The following is a 16,409-nucleotide window of genomic DNA, read 5'->3' on the forward strand; positions in this document are numbered from 1 at the left end:
ATCGAATTAGAGTCAGAGTTCAAGGTAACCGAGGGAGGAAGAGAAGGAGGCGGTTGTCCTAATCACCTTCAGGAGAGTCTGGAGGTGTCAGTGTCCGGAGCGAGAGAGAGAGAGAGAGAGAGAGAGAGAGAGAGAGAGGGTGAAATATAAAGGCAGTAACTGAAGAAGTGGAGAGATGGAAGGATGGAGAGACACATGATAGGCAGGAAGAATGTGAGAGAGGGAAGGGAGAGGAGGAAGGATAAATCAAAAATGGAACAAAAACCGCTGGATGAAAGGGTAACTGGAGTAGAGGGAGGAGAGATGGCAAGGTAACAGAGAGGGGGGAAAAGAGGAGAAGGAGAAGAAAAGGGACTGGAATGGAAGGGAAGAAGCTGGCAAAATACGTGTAAACTTATTGGAGAAGGAGCAAAGAAATAAACAAAATAATGAAAGGAAAATGAGTAACTTAATCCTGTCTCCTCCTCCTCCTAACCATCTCTCCCTTTCCTTCCCACTCCATATTACCATCCATCCCTCCTCTCCTCTCCCTCTCCCCTTCCCTCCCTCCTCTCCTTCGCAGCTCATCTCCACCAATCTCCACAAGGTCAACAGCCAGTCTGAGGGCAACTGACGTAGGAGGTGGATGAAGGAGGGAGGAGGAGGAGAGGAAGAAGGAGAGGAAGAAGAAGGGGGGAGGGAAGAAAAAGAGGGATGGTGGAGAGGGAAAGCAGGAGGAAAGGAATAAAACAGATGGTGGAGAGAAAGACAGGAGAGGTAGTGCGTGAATGCAAAAAGAAAAGGCGAAGAAGAAATAAAGATGAAATGCTGAGAGAGAGAGAGAGAGAGAGAGAGAGAGAGAGAGAGAGAGAGAGAGAGAGAGAGAGAGAGAAATCTATCGCAGGTGGAATGTGAATGCAGCTTTAAGCCATTCAACACACGTGCATCTGAAAAGAAGGTTGAGGGAGAAATGCAAAAGACAATCTGTTTTGACCTCTCTCCCTCATTCTCTCTCTCTCTCTCTCTCTCTCTTTCGACATAATAGCAACTTAAGTGGTTGTAAGTGTCACCTGTGTAACAAAAACGGAGTCCAGAAATGGGATAATGTGTGCTTGTGTGTTTGGGAGTAGGTGAATGGAGAAGAGAATGGATGGGGAGAAAGAATGTGTAAGGGGAGAAAGGGTGGTGGGAGAGAAGGAGGAGGGGATATGGAGAGGTGTAAATAGGATGATGATGGGTGTATGCATAAACGAGTAGGATAGATATGTGTGTGAATATGTAGGGAAACGGGTGGCAAGGTGGGAAGGGCAGGATATCAGAGGAAGGGAGAGAAACAAGAAAATGTGAAGGGGAAATGGGAGAATATAAGGAGAAGGATGGGCGGGATGGAGAGTTGGATCTGTGGGTGGAAGTGGGCGAGGCGTCACAGATGGGGAAGGGGTGGGGAATGAGTGGGTGGGGAGGGTGTGCGGAGTTGGGAGGCCGCCACGGGACCCCAGCAAGGACAATCACCCCAACTTGTGACCTAAATTCCCCACTCACACACAACCCCGATTCTTCCCACTCTGTCTTTAGCTGGACCCCATTATCAACATACAACCCAGCTCCATTTTTGCGCCCAGTTCACGCCCAAATATCAGTGCAATCGCCCTCATGCTCACGCCCAATGAGAGAGAGAGAGAAAGAGAGAGAGAGAGAACTGATGATAAAGAGTAAGACTGAGTACCCTTCAGCAAACTCAGCGGTACCCTAAGAGCAAGGTCGACTCAGCAGCAACCCCATCGCCTTCAGCAGTCAGCAGGGCGCACGGGGTCGGTCTGTAACACCTTCAAGGGACAAGTGTACGCAGAGGAAGCAAAAACCAATGAAGGCAAAACACAGGGAAGAAAGAGTTGTCGACACACGGAGTTCAGTGTAAAGGAAGATGTATTATTAACTATTATTGCTGTTATTATTATTGTAGTTCACGAGAGAGAGAGAGAGAGAGAGAGAGAGAGAGAGAGAGAGAGAGAGAGAGAGAGAGAGAGAGAGAGAGAGAGAGAGAGAGAGAGAGAGAGGACAAATTAACCAGTGCATGACTTCGAACACAGTTATCAAAAGAGGGTCTGTACACACACACACACACACACACAGAAAGAGAGAGAGAGAGAGAGAGAGAGAGAGAGAGAGAGAGGAGGGGGCAGACATGAGTGGGTGGCTAAAGAGTGGAGAGAGGGAAAAGAGAAGAGAGGGTGAGAGGCGGGTGAGGGAGGGAGGGGAAAGAGAGGGAGGTGGAAGCTGAGGGGAAAAAAGAGCGGGAGGAGGATATGAGGGGAGAAGGAGGGTGTGGCAATGAGGGGAAACAGAGGAAGGAGCATGGAGATGGGTGAAGTGAGGGGAAGTAAGGGGAATGGCGGGTGTGACGATGAAGAGAAAGAGGGAAGGAGGGGGAGTGAACTAAGAGGAAAGAGATTTAAGAGAAGAGAAAGAGAGGGAGGGGGAGGACGGGTTCGTGAACGAGGGGAAAGAGGGAGGGGGGGGAAGGCGGGTGGGAGGAGCCAGGGGAGAGGGGGGGGAAGAGAGAGAGGGAAGGGAGTGGAGGAGGGAGAGAGAGGGGAGAGGAGGAGGGAAAGAGAGAAAGATGGGGGTAGAGGGGAAGTGAGGGGAGTGCGCTAGACCTCGGGCAGGTCATTGTCCCCTCCCCGCCTGAGTTGGATTCAAGGGGATCACGTCGACGCTCAGCAGTTGCCTGGGTTATTTTTGAGGCTGTTGCTCGCTGCATGGCGGCTGGAGGCACACAGACAGGCACAGGCACGGAAGGAGGGAGTGCAGGGAAAGGCAAGGAGGGGGAGAAGGAGGGAGAGATGGAGATTTTGAGTAAATGGGAAAGGAGGGAGGGAAAGATGGAAGGACTGGGTGAGAATTATGTAGGGAACGAGAGAGAGAGGCAGACAGTCAAGGAACCTAAGATGGTGGGAAAGGGTATGGATGGAAGGAGAGTTGGATAAAGAGAGTGGGGAGGGATGGAGATAAGGAGGGGAGTTCGGGGGAAGGATGGGTAGAAAGCTGTGAGAAAGACAGGGAGTGTCTGAGGGAAAGAGGCATGGGGGGAAAGAAGCGGCTGAAGGAAAGAGATGGAGAGACTGAAATAAAGGGTACAGATGGATTGAGAGAGAGAGAGAGAGAGAGAGAGAGAGAGAGAGAGAGAGAGAGAGAGAGAGAGAGCCAGACTGACAGAGGGGAGCAGGGAAACAAAAACACCAGACAGAGACGAAGTGGAGGAACATCGCGACGGGAGGAGGAGGAGGAGGAGGGACATACAAGAGGAACTGGGAGGGAGAACAGACAGTGGGGATGGAGCAATATGAGAGAAGAGATCTTACAGTGAAGGAGGGAGCACAGAGAGACGGGAGGCAGGAAGAACACTGACAGAAGAGGTGGGAGAAACGAATTAGATGAGAGAAAGAGAAAGAGAGAAGGAGGAAGAGAATACGCGTGGAGGAGGAAATGACCAGGAGAATGAGTGAGCAAAAATCGCATGTTACGTGGGGCCCAGCATTCTGACGTCCCTCTATTTTTACTAACCTCAAGCAGGCCTCTCTCACTCACTCACTCACACTCCTCCACTCAAGCTCGCGTCCTTGAAACACCGAAACCGCTGTGCACACACTCTCTCCAAGCTCAACACTCCCTGCGCTGGTGGTCAGGCAGAGCTGTAAGGACCGCATTAAAGTCGTATTAACAGCATTCAATATACCACCCTCTTCCTTTTTATATGGCGCGTTAATACTCGTACTCTCTTCAAGGGTCGTATTACCGTCATGCAGGATACGCACTGGCATCTCTTCATCATCAATCAATTTCTTTATAATGCAGGTAAATAATCTCTTCATCCTAAACATTTTACAACTGGAACTGATATAAAGACCTGGACGGTGCATGAATGGTTGCGTGTCGTTGTCTAAGGGATTGTGTAAGTGCTTTCCTCGCCACTCACGCTCTTCTGTATTATTTATGCTCTCGTGTCAACATCATGCCAAAGAACATTAAGGTGTATCATGCAAAATAAGTCGCCAAGGAAGAGATGCTACGAGGCCTCCAAAACCCACAAGAAGGGCATTGATCCGACAGGATTAAAGGTGTAATCGCAATGAAGTACCAGACTACTGTATACGCAATCAAATTCGCTGAGGAACAAATGCTGTATCCAATCAGAACTGCTACAGAAGACGTGCTAAATAAGTTAAAATCGCTAAGGAATAGATGCTAAAGGACCTACTACAACCGAGGGAACAAGACCTTAAGGCATTGATCCGGCGGGGTTAAAGTTTGCATGTCGGTCCACAATGGCGGGGGTAAATCACAGGAGCCAATGAGGACGCGGCTTCAAGGCGGCGGCCCCAGGACACCGACCCTGGGCTCAGATTTAATACTCCAACTTACCATAATTTTACAGGGATTCCACCAAATGACTTACAATTTTCTTGAGATGAGCTAATAAACTTACAAAATATTTTCTCTTATAAGTACGATATTCTTTTTCTAAAGAGAAAGTGGCATGGGAAAATTTGGCACTATCTTCTTGTCCCTCCTACGATTATAATTCAGTTACGATATGGAAATGATCTTAAGTTTCAAGACCCACCAACTGAGGATGACCCCCGACGAATTTTTAAGATTTCTTTGTTAGACAGAGGTGGCTGGGTAGGCGGGGCTCTATACATGCTTAACATACGTAACACAAGACTTGGCGATACAGCTGAATACTGATGCTAAGACGTCGCATAACTTCTTACGTCAGCGGCACTCTATCGGTGCGCCCACTCTCTCCGCAGTAAAAGTGGAAGAGAACCAAAAACACTTAACTCCTTTCCATTACGGCGCGACACGGCGGGTCTACTGAATACTGATGTTACGACGTCGCATAACCTCTTACGTCAACACCACACTCTGGGTCGACTCACTCTCTCCCGTCTGGACCATACACACTTAATGCCTTCCCCACCAGACGTCTCCCCCAAATAAGATAACATGGGTGCAATGGGAAAGACGTGCTCATAGTAAAAGGGTAAAGAAGTACAATTTGAAGACATGCACGTGATACGGAGATGCACGTACCTTGCAGCCTTCACATGAGTGCACGCCATAGTGGAAGCCTGAAGCCTTGTCACCACACACGCGACACAGAACTGTTGTCCCGTCGAACTCTGCACGGAGAGAGAACACAAAACTTAGCACACGTAAAACAATTATGAACACAGGTATAAGGATATTAGACTAATATGAAAAAATGCAAGTATTATAATAATGCAAGAGTAATACGAGAGGAGAAAAATTGTACACGTATATCTGAATATTACAGAAAACAAAGGCAAAGGTTAGGGCATGTACATATGGTATTACCACAGTCCTTCATAAACAGGTAACATTAATAAGAGAAAACATCAGGCCATAAATACTCAGAATTATGATGTTGCTAATGTGCACGGTGGCATCAGAATTCATTGAAAAAAATATCGCTTTGTCTGCAAGTAAACATGTAAAAAAAAAAAAAAAAGAGTAAAAAATTAATACTCGACACTGACATTCGCATTATTCATTAAAAAAACATCATATTTCCAAGTAAACATGTCGAACCATAAATCCTCGGAATAATGTGCATACTGACATCTGGGTGAGTCATAAAGAGTAAAATAACATCATATCTTCAAGTAAACACATCAGAGAAAAGGACGAAGGATTGAATAATGGTAATGGAATCAAACAGCCAAAACTACGTCACATTAGTGAAAAATACGGTATATATACCGTACACGTGTATATCAAACACTCGAAAGGAAGATAGGGTTAAAGGCATGCTAACACACACACACACACACACACACACACACACACACACAAAGAAAGCCATCCTACCACACCAACTTGCATCAATATCAGTCTAGAAGCAAATCCTATCCTAACCAGCCACAGCCGCAAGCATGTAAATTCCTCTTTATCAATAATCCACAGGCAACTCCATCCCTAACATTTCACAAGCAAACAACTCTTAACAAGTAACTATCCCTTAAAAAATCAATAACAACAGCAACATCATTCTATCCAACACATCCAAACACAAGCACCATCCTACAGGCACCGCCACCACAACATAAATCTACAGCCATCAAGCTAACTCCATCCTACAACACCAACCCATAACAGTAACAACCAACAAGCAACCAACTTCATCCTACCACAAGAAAACGTCTCCCTAGCAGCATCGTACAAGCAGCTCCATCCTACCACAGCAACAACCCACAGGCAACCCCATCCTGCCTCACTTGCGACACTCTTAGGCTGAACCGTAAGATGCCCAAGCTAGGAGGGGATGTAGTCTAGCATAGGAGGCAACACAGCACTTCTTGTCAAGCCATTTATTTTGCATGGTACGGTCCGAGACAGACACCCGAGAACACCATAATACCCGACTGTGTGTGTGTGTGTGTGTGTGTGTGTGTGTGTTTTCACCGTCACTCCCTTGTTACCAGGTGCTCGCCGTGACACGTGACGGGCTCCACCTGCGTCACGTCACGGAGAGAGAAAAAGGAAAAAAGATTAGGCGTTCCAAAGCACGTTCAAGTCTCTCCTGATAATTAGTTCTCCAACGTTCTGTGCTTTTCCTGTCCAGATCTCAGGGGCCTACTCACCTCGTGCATTAGTGTGAGTAGGGTTAGGTTAGGGTGATGATGCTGATGATGATGATGGCTAAAAACTAACAATCCCACTAATATACTTAAACTCTTCTGGACAAGGACGTGTTTTTCGCTCTTTTGCTTATACCACCTGATGATTTAGCGGGCTTTTCTGAGGAACATTTGTATATACCTAGTGGAGTTCAACAATGGAGACTATTTCTAACTACTTTACTGGGACAGGAATTTCGCTAAAGTTCAATAAAAAACCGTCTTCAGGCAGCAAGAATAAAAAAGTATTAAAAAAAACGCGACCGGAGGAAAGCTGTTACCACCACAACAAGAAGTGGTAAGGTGACCCTCGGCGCCATAAATAAACAAGCAAGTCAGGTTGTGTAACGTAGCTCCTTTGAAGTATACACTCCAACACGTCAGAAACTATACCTGCCTTATCACGCGTTATCGCACCCCATAGATACCCGCGAGAGACATTTAGCTTGATTATGTATACCTCAGCCTACTCGAGGACAGACTGTGATAAAAGTGCGTACGGTGATAGCGGACGTTTTTCTTTTCCTAGTCACATTTATAGATCCTTCCCACTCTTTATCATAGGTGGATATAGGCAGAATGATGATGATGATGATGGGGATGATGATGATGATGATTGTGGAGGGTGACAGTTCTATATTTGTGCATCTTTCTCTTTCTAAATACCACACACCTCATATGACAGTTGGATAATGGGTTGGAATGATAATAATAGTGGCTAATGATGTTGGTGTAGATTAAATTTAGTGATGGGATGAAAGATGAGGATGGTGATGATTTGTTTAAGTGTGATATTATCCGTGAGTGGGCTAGGAAGTCGTGGCTTACCAATGACAGTCTTGTCGATTAGCACCTGGGTATCCACAGGCACCTCATAGAAATCCTGATCACAGTACATGATGGTGGTGGTGAAGACGATGAATAAACCAAGACAGATAAAATAATCAGAGATCTAATTCCCTTTCCTTGTATAAGTATAAAGGAACCACCAAAGAACTTTCACTAGCACATGACAGACTGAACTTGTGCGAGTCCGGGGCAAAAACACCCCGTCAAAGACACATCACACTTTCCTCACTACCAAAAACTCCTCAAGTCAAGTGGCGGCTGCCGTATTTTAAAACCACCTTGGTAAACTTCTCTCTCTCTCTGTGGCACACACGGGCACTGAGGCAGGTGTGGCAGAGCAGGTGTGTGCGGATCACCTCCACACCTGCACTCCACACTGCACGCCGCAAGTAAGAGTGATGGACACGTGCGCGACGCCTTCTCGGTTTCACTATCTGCGACCACGACCGAGCGGGAAAGTGGACTGTGTTGTACTGGCAGGCGAGGCGACGGCGGGCTGGCCTGCTGGCTGGCTGGTGGGGCGGGGGTAGGGGAGTGTAGGGGGGAGTGAGGAGCGGGGAGGGGGGAGAGAGGTAGGATGGGAGGGAAGGAGGGAGGGAGGAGAGGTGAAGGCGACCGACCCTCACTGCCGCTCCACCAGCCACGTTGGAGCCACAGGTCCACATGGAGTTGGTACACACAGGCGGTACACATACATACACACACACCTGGTACACACGTCAGGTATATGTGTAAAACTACGAAACATTTTCACAACACACCCAATGATATTGCAACCTGACACAAAAACCGAGGGTAGTGCACTCCTATTAAAAAAAACACACACACACACACACACATTCACGCATACAAAAAAGCCTTCACATTCACAAACACATACACAGACATTCACACAGAGCCAACCATACCAGTGACACCACCCAGCTCTCCCTCACCTCATACTACCCCCTCCCCCCTCTCCCAGCCCCTCACCTCTCCCTCTCCCACTCTCGGGGGAAAAATGGGGGGCGTGACGTCAGAGGTGGAGGTGAGGCAGGACAGTGACCCTCCACCACCTTCCTCCACCATCACTGCCACCTTTTTTCCACCGCATTTCCCACCGTTAACTTCCCCTGCCACCATTTCCATCACCACCACAGGGATCCAGAATTAGCCCTGCAGAGCTTTTCCTTCATCGATACAACAGGTGTCATTAAAGTCGATTAGTTTTTACCTGAAATTAATATGCACACACCTGGCGCAAATACATTTATATACACACATATAGCGCGCGCACACACACACAAACACACGTCTCCACATAAATAGCCACATACATACATAGACAGAAATACACTCCTGCATTCGTCTAACACACAAACACATAAAGACGTGAGCGGAACTGCCAGCCTAGTAATGGACACATACACGCACACCAATACAAACCTGCTTTCCCACTACACACACACACACACACACACACACACACACACACACACACACACACACACACACACACACACGCACACACACACACACATACACACACACTCCTCGAAACAATAACATCAAAATCCCTTCATTCTGTGCCCCGTCCACAAAACGTACAACAACAAAAACGACGATGCACGAATAACTAGGACGGGAACCGGGTCATGAACTAAGCGACTTTTGCAACACACACACACACACACACACACACACACACACACACACACACAAAAGGGTCGGCAAAATGACACGGCATCACACCACGCCGATAGCACCAGCACTCGCGATAACAAGCACAGACACTCACAGGGCCTTCGATACGCTCTTGGCTCATGTGAAAGGCAGCGAACACTCCTCTTATCTTTCGTAAGCTCTTGAACCTCCTTAAGGGGATCTTTTATTTTTTCTTGTGGCTTATCGTTTTCTGTGCTTGCTCTTGTTCACCTTGATTCAATTTTTTTTTAGTTATAATGTGAGGATTAGTTTAGCCGATAGTGAGATGATGAGTTATTTAAACGTTATCTTGGAGGTAGATAAGATACAGGTGATATTTAGTTTAGGGAGTGTTTGTGAGAGCATGAGATAGGCTAGGGTTCTCTCTCTCTCTCTGCGACCTTCCAACGTAGCCCACCCCCGCCTGAGGAATCGACCCCTTCTTTCATTAATAAGCAGTAACGGATCAATACCCACACTCGGCCCTCACACACACACACACACACACACACACACACACCTGATGGAGCAGTACAAGGAGTAATATCTTGCCCCGTTATCTGTTACTGAAGCGGCCCTGATTGGGTGAAGAGAAATGTTGCCCTGATCTTGCTACTGAAATGAGTCGAAAAAGGGAGAAAACAGAGGAATATATGTTACAGAACTAAGCCTGACTGGGAGAAAGAGAACAACCGAACTCTGAAACCAGTGCTGAAGTTAAATGTGACTGGGAATAAAGGGAATGTTACTGAATCCTGAATCTTTTACTGAAGCGGATATGAAAGGGAGGAGAGGAGGAGAATGAGGAGTCTATGGAAAAGCTTGTATTCCGTTTTTTTTCTTTTCTTTTATCGCAGTCATCCCTGTAGCTGTTAGGTACGACGTTTTCTGTCAGATCATGTGAGGAAGATAAGAGAGAGAGAGAGAGAGAGAGAATGTTTGTGAGTTGTGTCACAGTGAAATACACAAAATATACAAGTGCATTTCGGCATAAGCACACACACACACACACACACACACACACACACACACACACACACACACACACACACACACACCACTCGTGCGGGATAAATAAAATGTATACTTCAACTGTACTCTATTTAAACTGACCTAGACTGCATTTTCATACCTAATCGAAAATTCTCTCTCTCTCTCTCTCTCTCTCTCTCATGGCATCAGGACAAGGCCACAATCACGCCTGTCCCTCCCTTACCACACCGCCGCCTCCCGACTCCCTCTGCTTTCACTTTTTAAATCATCGGGGCGGACCTTTGTGAGGTACCTTAGGAGGGGATTGGGGTGGGGGGCTCAGGAAGGGTAGGCAGGGAAGGAAGGAAGGAAGGCAGGGAGGGGTGAAGGAGACAGGGTAGGAAGGCAAAAGGAGTGAGGAGTAGGGCAGGAAGAGGGAAGGCAGGGTGGAGGGGAGGGGCAAAGGGTATGGAGGAAGGTAAGGATGGAAGAGAGGGGTGAGGTAGGTACGATAAAGAATGCAGGATGGGTAGGAAAGAAAGGTTAGAAACGAAAAGTAGCGTAAGGGAGGGGTAAAAGGCAAGGACAAGGTAAGGATGGCAGGGGGTAGGGAGGGAGTGGGTAAGCAGAAAATGAGGTGGGGAGGGTGAAGGAAAGATGGGGGAGGAAAGGCAGGGTTGGAGTCTTGGGTAAAAGGTATGATGAGAGACTAGGGAGGAAGGAAAGCAGGATAACAAGGCGGGGAAGGCGTTGAGAGAAAGGGGAAGGCTGGGAGAGAAGGGGGAAGGAAGGATGAGGAAGGGGAAGGAAACATAGGAATGGATGTGCAGGGAGGGAAAAAGGTTAGAAACAAGGGGGTGAATAAATAAAAAAAGAGGCAATGAACTAAATATTATGGAAAAAATAGTTAAAAGGAAAAGAGAAAGGAGAGAAGTAAGAAAAAAATTGACAGAAAAAAAGAGAAGGGAAGCAAGAACGATTAATAACTAGGAAGGGGAAAAAAAGAGAGAGATAGAGGACTTTAAAGTTGTAAAAGAGGAACGGAATGATGATGAGGAGATGGAAAAAAATAAAGGAGGAATTTGATAATGGTCAGGGAAACGGGAGGAAAGACGAGAGGGAGGGAAATATGGGACGGGAGAGGGAGGAGGGGGATGGAGGGGGAGGGGAGAAAGGGAGGGGGAGGAGATACCTGAAATAGTTTTGGACTGTTAAGGGATGGGGAGGAGCATCGAGTTAGAGGGGAAGAACGAAATGAATGAAGAGCTGAGAGGAAGTGTGTGTGTGTGTGTGTGTGTGTGTGTGTGTGTGTGTGTGTGTGTGTGTGTGTGTGTGTGTGTGTGTGTGTGTGTGTGTGTGTGTGTGTGTGTGTGTGTGTGTGTGTGTGTGTGTGTGTGTGTGTGTGTGTGTGTGTGTGTGTGTGTGTGTGTGTGTGTGTGTGTGTGTGTGTGTGTGTGTGTGTGTGTGTGTGTGTGTGTGTGTGTGTGTGTGTGTGTGTGTGTGTGTGTGTGTGTGTGTGTGTGTGTGTGTGTGTGTGTGTGTGTGTGTGATGCATCCACTTCCTGTCATCCATATCCCCTAACCCCAATTCACTTGCACACTGATTTATTCATATTTACACTTCGCTTCGTCCATAAATGTCCAGCTGTGCCGTGTATACAGTTCATATACAAAATTATTCATCAACCATATTTCCATCTTCTGATATATTAAGCACCAGACCATAGTACCATCTTCCCTCCTTCTATTAACACATATATATCACATAATTCCAGCCCTCTAACCCAATTAGTCATCCATTTATTCACACACAACTAACCACTTGCTCAATCATCCACTTAGGTCTTCTATTCACATACTTAAACATACATCTACTCCGTCACTCATACACAAGTCTGTACTATCCATCCATCAGCTTATCCACCAGTTCACCCACCATCTGTCCACCGCTTCATTCACCAGTACACCGATCCCCCACCTCCAAGTCTACTGCCGACACCAGGAAGGGAGTGGAGGGGAGTGGAGGGAAGTGGGTGTGTGGATGAGGAAGTAGGAAGTGAGTGATGATGGTAAGGGTAGTGTATGAGTTGCCCTGTGGGTGCCATCTGCCCTGTCCCTCAGTGTCACTCTCAGGGAAGGGCCTTGGGAGGGTGCCGGGATCTGATGGAGGAAAGAGGGAGGAGGCATGCAGGAGGGAGGGAGGAAAGAAGGGAAACGAGGGATAAGAATGAAGGCAGGGAAATGGAATAAAGAGGCCAGGAAGGAGGGATACATGAAGAAAGATAGATGCAGGAGGAAAGAATTGACAGAAGGAAAGGAAAATAGAGTATAATTATGAAGGAGGAAGAACGAAGGAGAAGAATAGATGGACAGATGACTAAAGGACAAGGAAGAATGGAGAGAAGAAAAGTAAAGGAAAAAAATCAAGAAAGAAAGAAAAAAGGGGAAAAAAGATGCATGAATCAAAGGTCTTGTTCCTTCCAGCTATATTACAGGCAAGAATAAAATAACACAAAAACCAAATCATCAAAATCATAACCCGAATCAGGAAATCAGGCACGAAAGGCGAAAAAGAACAGCGGAAAATTATGACACAATATCCCACACTGACGACAGAGGTGACAGTGACTCCGTGTTCTTTTTTTTTTTTTTTTTTTTTTTTTTTTTTTCCTGAGTGGCGGTGGTGGTGGCGGTGAGGCGTGGCAACTGAGTGACTGTTTCTGCTGCTGCTGCTGCTTCTACCCTTCGCAACCTTCACCCGTATACTGTCTTGTTGTCTGCCTTCCTTTCCCCCTACCTCTGTCTTTCCCCTACCCTTCCTTCCTGCCCTTTTTCATGTTGCCGTTCTTTCCCTTTTCCCATATTCTTTTTCTCCTTTCCTCTTCTTTCCTTGCTTGTCTCTCCCTCTATCTTTCCGCACTACCCTTCCTCTCCTCGTCTCTGCTACTCTAGCCCTCTTCCCACCCCCTTCCTTCTCTCCCTCCCCGTTTCCTCTTCTTTTCCTTCTCTCCTTCCACTGTCACTCCCATCACCCCGACTTTTCTCCTCTTCGTCTTGCTCTTTCTCATTTCCCTCTTCCTTCCTTCCTTCCATCCTTCCTTCCTTCCTCCTCCTCCTTTATCCACCCCCTCCGTTCTTCCTTCTCAATCTTTCCTCTCCTCTTCCTGTTTACATCTCTCCATCATTTTATATATTTTTAAATGTTTACTTCCTTCCCTTCCCCTAACCTCTCTCTCTTTTCTCCAGCTTGTCTCCCTCGTTTTATTACATCTCTCTCTCTCTCTCTCTCGCTCTAATTTTTCCTTCCGTGTTCCCCTCACTACCCTCATCTCCCTCCTCCCCTCACCCCCCAGCATCGCTTCCCCTTCCTTCTTCCTGCCTCCCCATCCCCTTCACTTCTCAGCAACCTCCCCTCTTCCCTTCCTTTATTCCTTTTTTCTGTTTCCTACGACTTGTTCCTTAAGTATCAGAGAAGGAGGATTGGGAAAGAAAGTTCACGAAAGGAAGAAAGGAAGGAATGAGAGAGAGAGAGAGAGAGAGAGAGAGAGAGAGAGAGAGAGAGAGAGGCTTACAGCGATAAGAGAGGGAGGGAATAAGTACAGGGGGGGAGAGGTATAGAGGGGGAAGGGGGCGTTATCGGGCGGTATGGAAGGAAGGAATGGAGAGACAGGGGAAGGAGGGAAGGAAAAGTGTAAGAGAGGGTTAGGGATGAAGAAGAGTTAAGGAGAAAGGAAGAAAGACAGTCTGCGAAACGTGCAACATAGACGAAGATGGATGTGAGAAAGACAGGGAAGGGGTAGGAAGAGACTATGTTTGGTAGGAAACAAGGGAGTGAAATAGGGAGAACAGGGTGAACAACGTAGGGAGAAAAGGGTGCAGATGAAAGAAAAGAAGGATGTGCAGCATTAAGGACAGAAGAGAGTAGAGAGAAGGGTTAGAGAGAGACGGAGATAAAGAAAAGAGAGTCTGCATTAGAGAGAAAGAGGAGGGAGGAGGGGAGGGTGTGGGAATCAGTGTGGGGGTGTGGAGGGTGGGGGGATATGAGGTAAGCAGGGGGAAGAGATAGGGGAGAGGGAGGGAAGGGAGAGGGGAGAGGGGAGAGGGAGGGAAGGGAGAGGGGAGAGGGAGGGGAGAGGGAGGGGAGGGGAGGGGAAAGAGGAGAGGGAGGGGTGGGGAGAGGGAAGAGGGAGGGGAGGGATAACTTGGTGTGTCCTGTTGGCGTTGGTCCCCCTAAAATGTCCGTAGTGGGTTCAAGGCTAAAGGCGGGTATGAGCTACGCCTCGCATGCTGAAGTGGTGTGTGTGTGTGTGTGTGTGTGTGTGTGTGTGTGTGTGTGTGTGTGTGTGTGTGTGTGTGTGTGTGTGTGTGTGTGTGTGTGTGTGTGTGTGTGTGTGTGTGTGTGTGTGTGTGTGTGTGTGTGTGTGTGTGTGTGTGTGTGTGTGTGTGTGTGTGTGTGTGTGTGTGTGTGTGTGTGTGTGTGTGTGTGTGTGTGTGTGTGTGTGTGTGTGTGTGTGTGTGTGTGTGTGTGTGTGTGTGTGTGTGTGTGTGTGTGTGTGTGTGTGTGTGTGTGTGTGTGTGTGTGTGTGTGTGTGTGTGTGTGTGTGTGTGTGTGTGTGTGTGTGTGTGTGTGTGTGTGTGTGTGTGTGTGTGTGTGTGTGTGTGTGTGTGTGTGTGTGTGTGTGTGTGTGTGTGTGTGTGTGTGTGTGTGTGTGTGTGTGTGTGTGTGTGTGTGTGTGTGTGTGTGTGTGTGTGTGTGTGTGTGTGTGTGTGTGTGTGAAAGGCAGACACACACACACGCACAGAGAGAGAGAGAGAGAGAGAGAGAGAGAGAGAGAGAGAGAGAGAGAGAGACAGACAGACAGAGACAGAGAGATCACAAAGCAAAGAAAGACAGAAAGCGAACAGTGACACAAATCCATCAGATCGCCCCTTACATAACGATGGAAAGAAACTAGAGGGGAGGTCTCAAGGTCCCATGAAAAACAACATGGGACAGGTGACGTAAAGAGGAGGGTGCCACGTAATGGGGAATATGGGAGAGTGTCACGTGAAGGTGACTGGGGGAGGGGAAAGGGGAGGAAAGGAGGGTTAAAGAGCGCCAGACGAGGAAGAGGGGAGAGGGGCGGGTGACTATAGGAATAGGGGACGAAAGATGTGACTATGGGGGAAGGGGAAGGAGGAGAAGGGGTGTCTATAGGGGAGGAATGGGTTCGAGAGTGCCAGAGGAGGGGAGGATGGGGAGGGGAGTGGGAGTGCCTCTGCGAAGGGGTGAAGGGCGTGACGCAAAATTGATTAGATGCGGGGGTGGCAAGGTAACGAGGAAAATGAAGAGTGCCAGACGAGGAGGAAGGGGTGAAGGTGAGATGGGAAGATGACAAGGAGGATGAGGGGAGACAGGAGAGGAAGGGGTAAGAGTGTGAAGGTGAGCTGGAGTGGTGGCAATGAAGGTGATGGGTGCCAGAGGAGAGGAGAGCGAGACATGAAGGTGAACTGGGAAGGTGAGGCCTGTCAGTGGAGAGGGGGAGACGTGGGAACGTGAAGGTGAGCCGGAAAGGTGACGAGGAAAGTGAGGGGTGCCGACGAAAAAGGAGGGGAAGATAAGATGAGAAGGTGACAAGGAAAGTGAGCGGTGCCAGTGAAAGGAGAGGAAGGAAATGTGTGAAGATGACAAGGAAAGTGAGGGGTGCCAGTGAAAGGAGAGGAAGGAAATATGTGAAGATGACACGGAAAGTGAGAGGTTGCTAGAGGAGTGTGGGGCAGGGGGAAGGAACGTGAAGGTGAGATGAGAAGGTGACATGGAAATTGAAAGGTGACAGGGAAGGACGTCTGTGGAAGGAGGGTGGTGAGGTAAAATTGATTAGATGATGGGACAGGCGTGAAGGTGAGGAGGGGAGTGCCACAAGGGCATCGAACTGGGACGAAATCATATTGAAAGTAGGATGCTGTGCTGGGATTAAATGAGACAGTGACAGGGACAGGAAGAATGAAACTGACATGGACAGAGGAGGAGGAAGGAAGGACGAGGAGAGAAACAAAGAAGAGATGAAAAGAAGAAGACAAAGGAGAGAAAAAGAACTGGACAGGTAAAGGGTGGAGGAAAAAAACACAGAAGACCGACGGGAAAAACAAGACGATAAGAGAAAACGAAGAGGTGGGGGAAAAGGGCAACAGGAGAAAAAGATGATGCAGGGGAAAACTGAAAGACAAGAGCAGAGGAAAAAG

General features: G+C 47.7%; 1 protein-coding gene across 1 annotated transcript in view; it reads right to left on the bottom strand.

The window, feature by feature from the left end:
* LOC145412926 (ecdysone-inducible protein E75-like) overlaps positions 1 to 16,409 on the bottom strand; it is a 503,619-nt gene that overhangs the window by 51,611 nt on the left and 435,599 nt on the right. The window contains exon 2 of the mRNA XM_080282730.1: positions 5,077 to 5,165. Within this exon, the coding sequence (XP_080138856.1) occupies positions 5,077 to 5,165 (89 nt within the window). The remainder of the gene's footprint in view (positions 1 to 5,076; positions 5,166 to 16,409) is intronic.

This window comes from Coenobita brevimanus, chromosome 94, assembly GCF_032717465.1.
Source record: "Coenobita brevimanus isolate Jiangsu-jjx chromosome 94, ASM3271746v2, whole genome shotgun sequence".
NCBI lineage: Eukaryota > Metazoa > Arthropoda > Malacostraca > Decapoda > Coenobitidae > Coenobita > Coenobita brevimanus.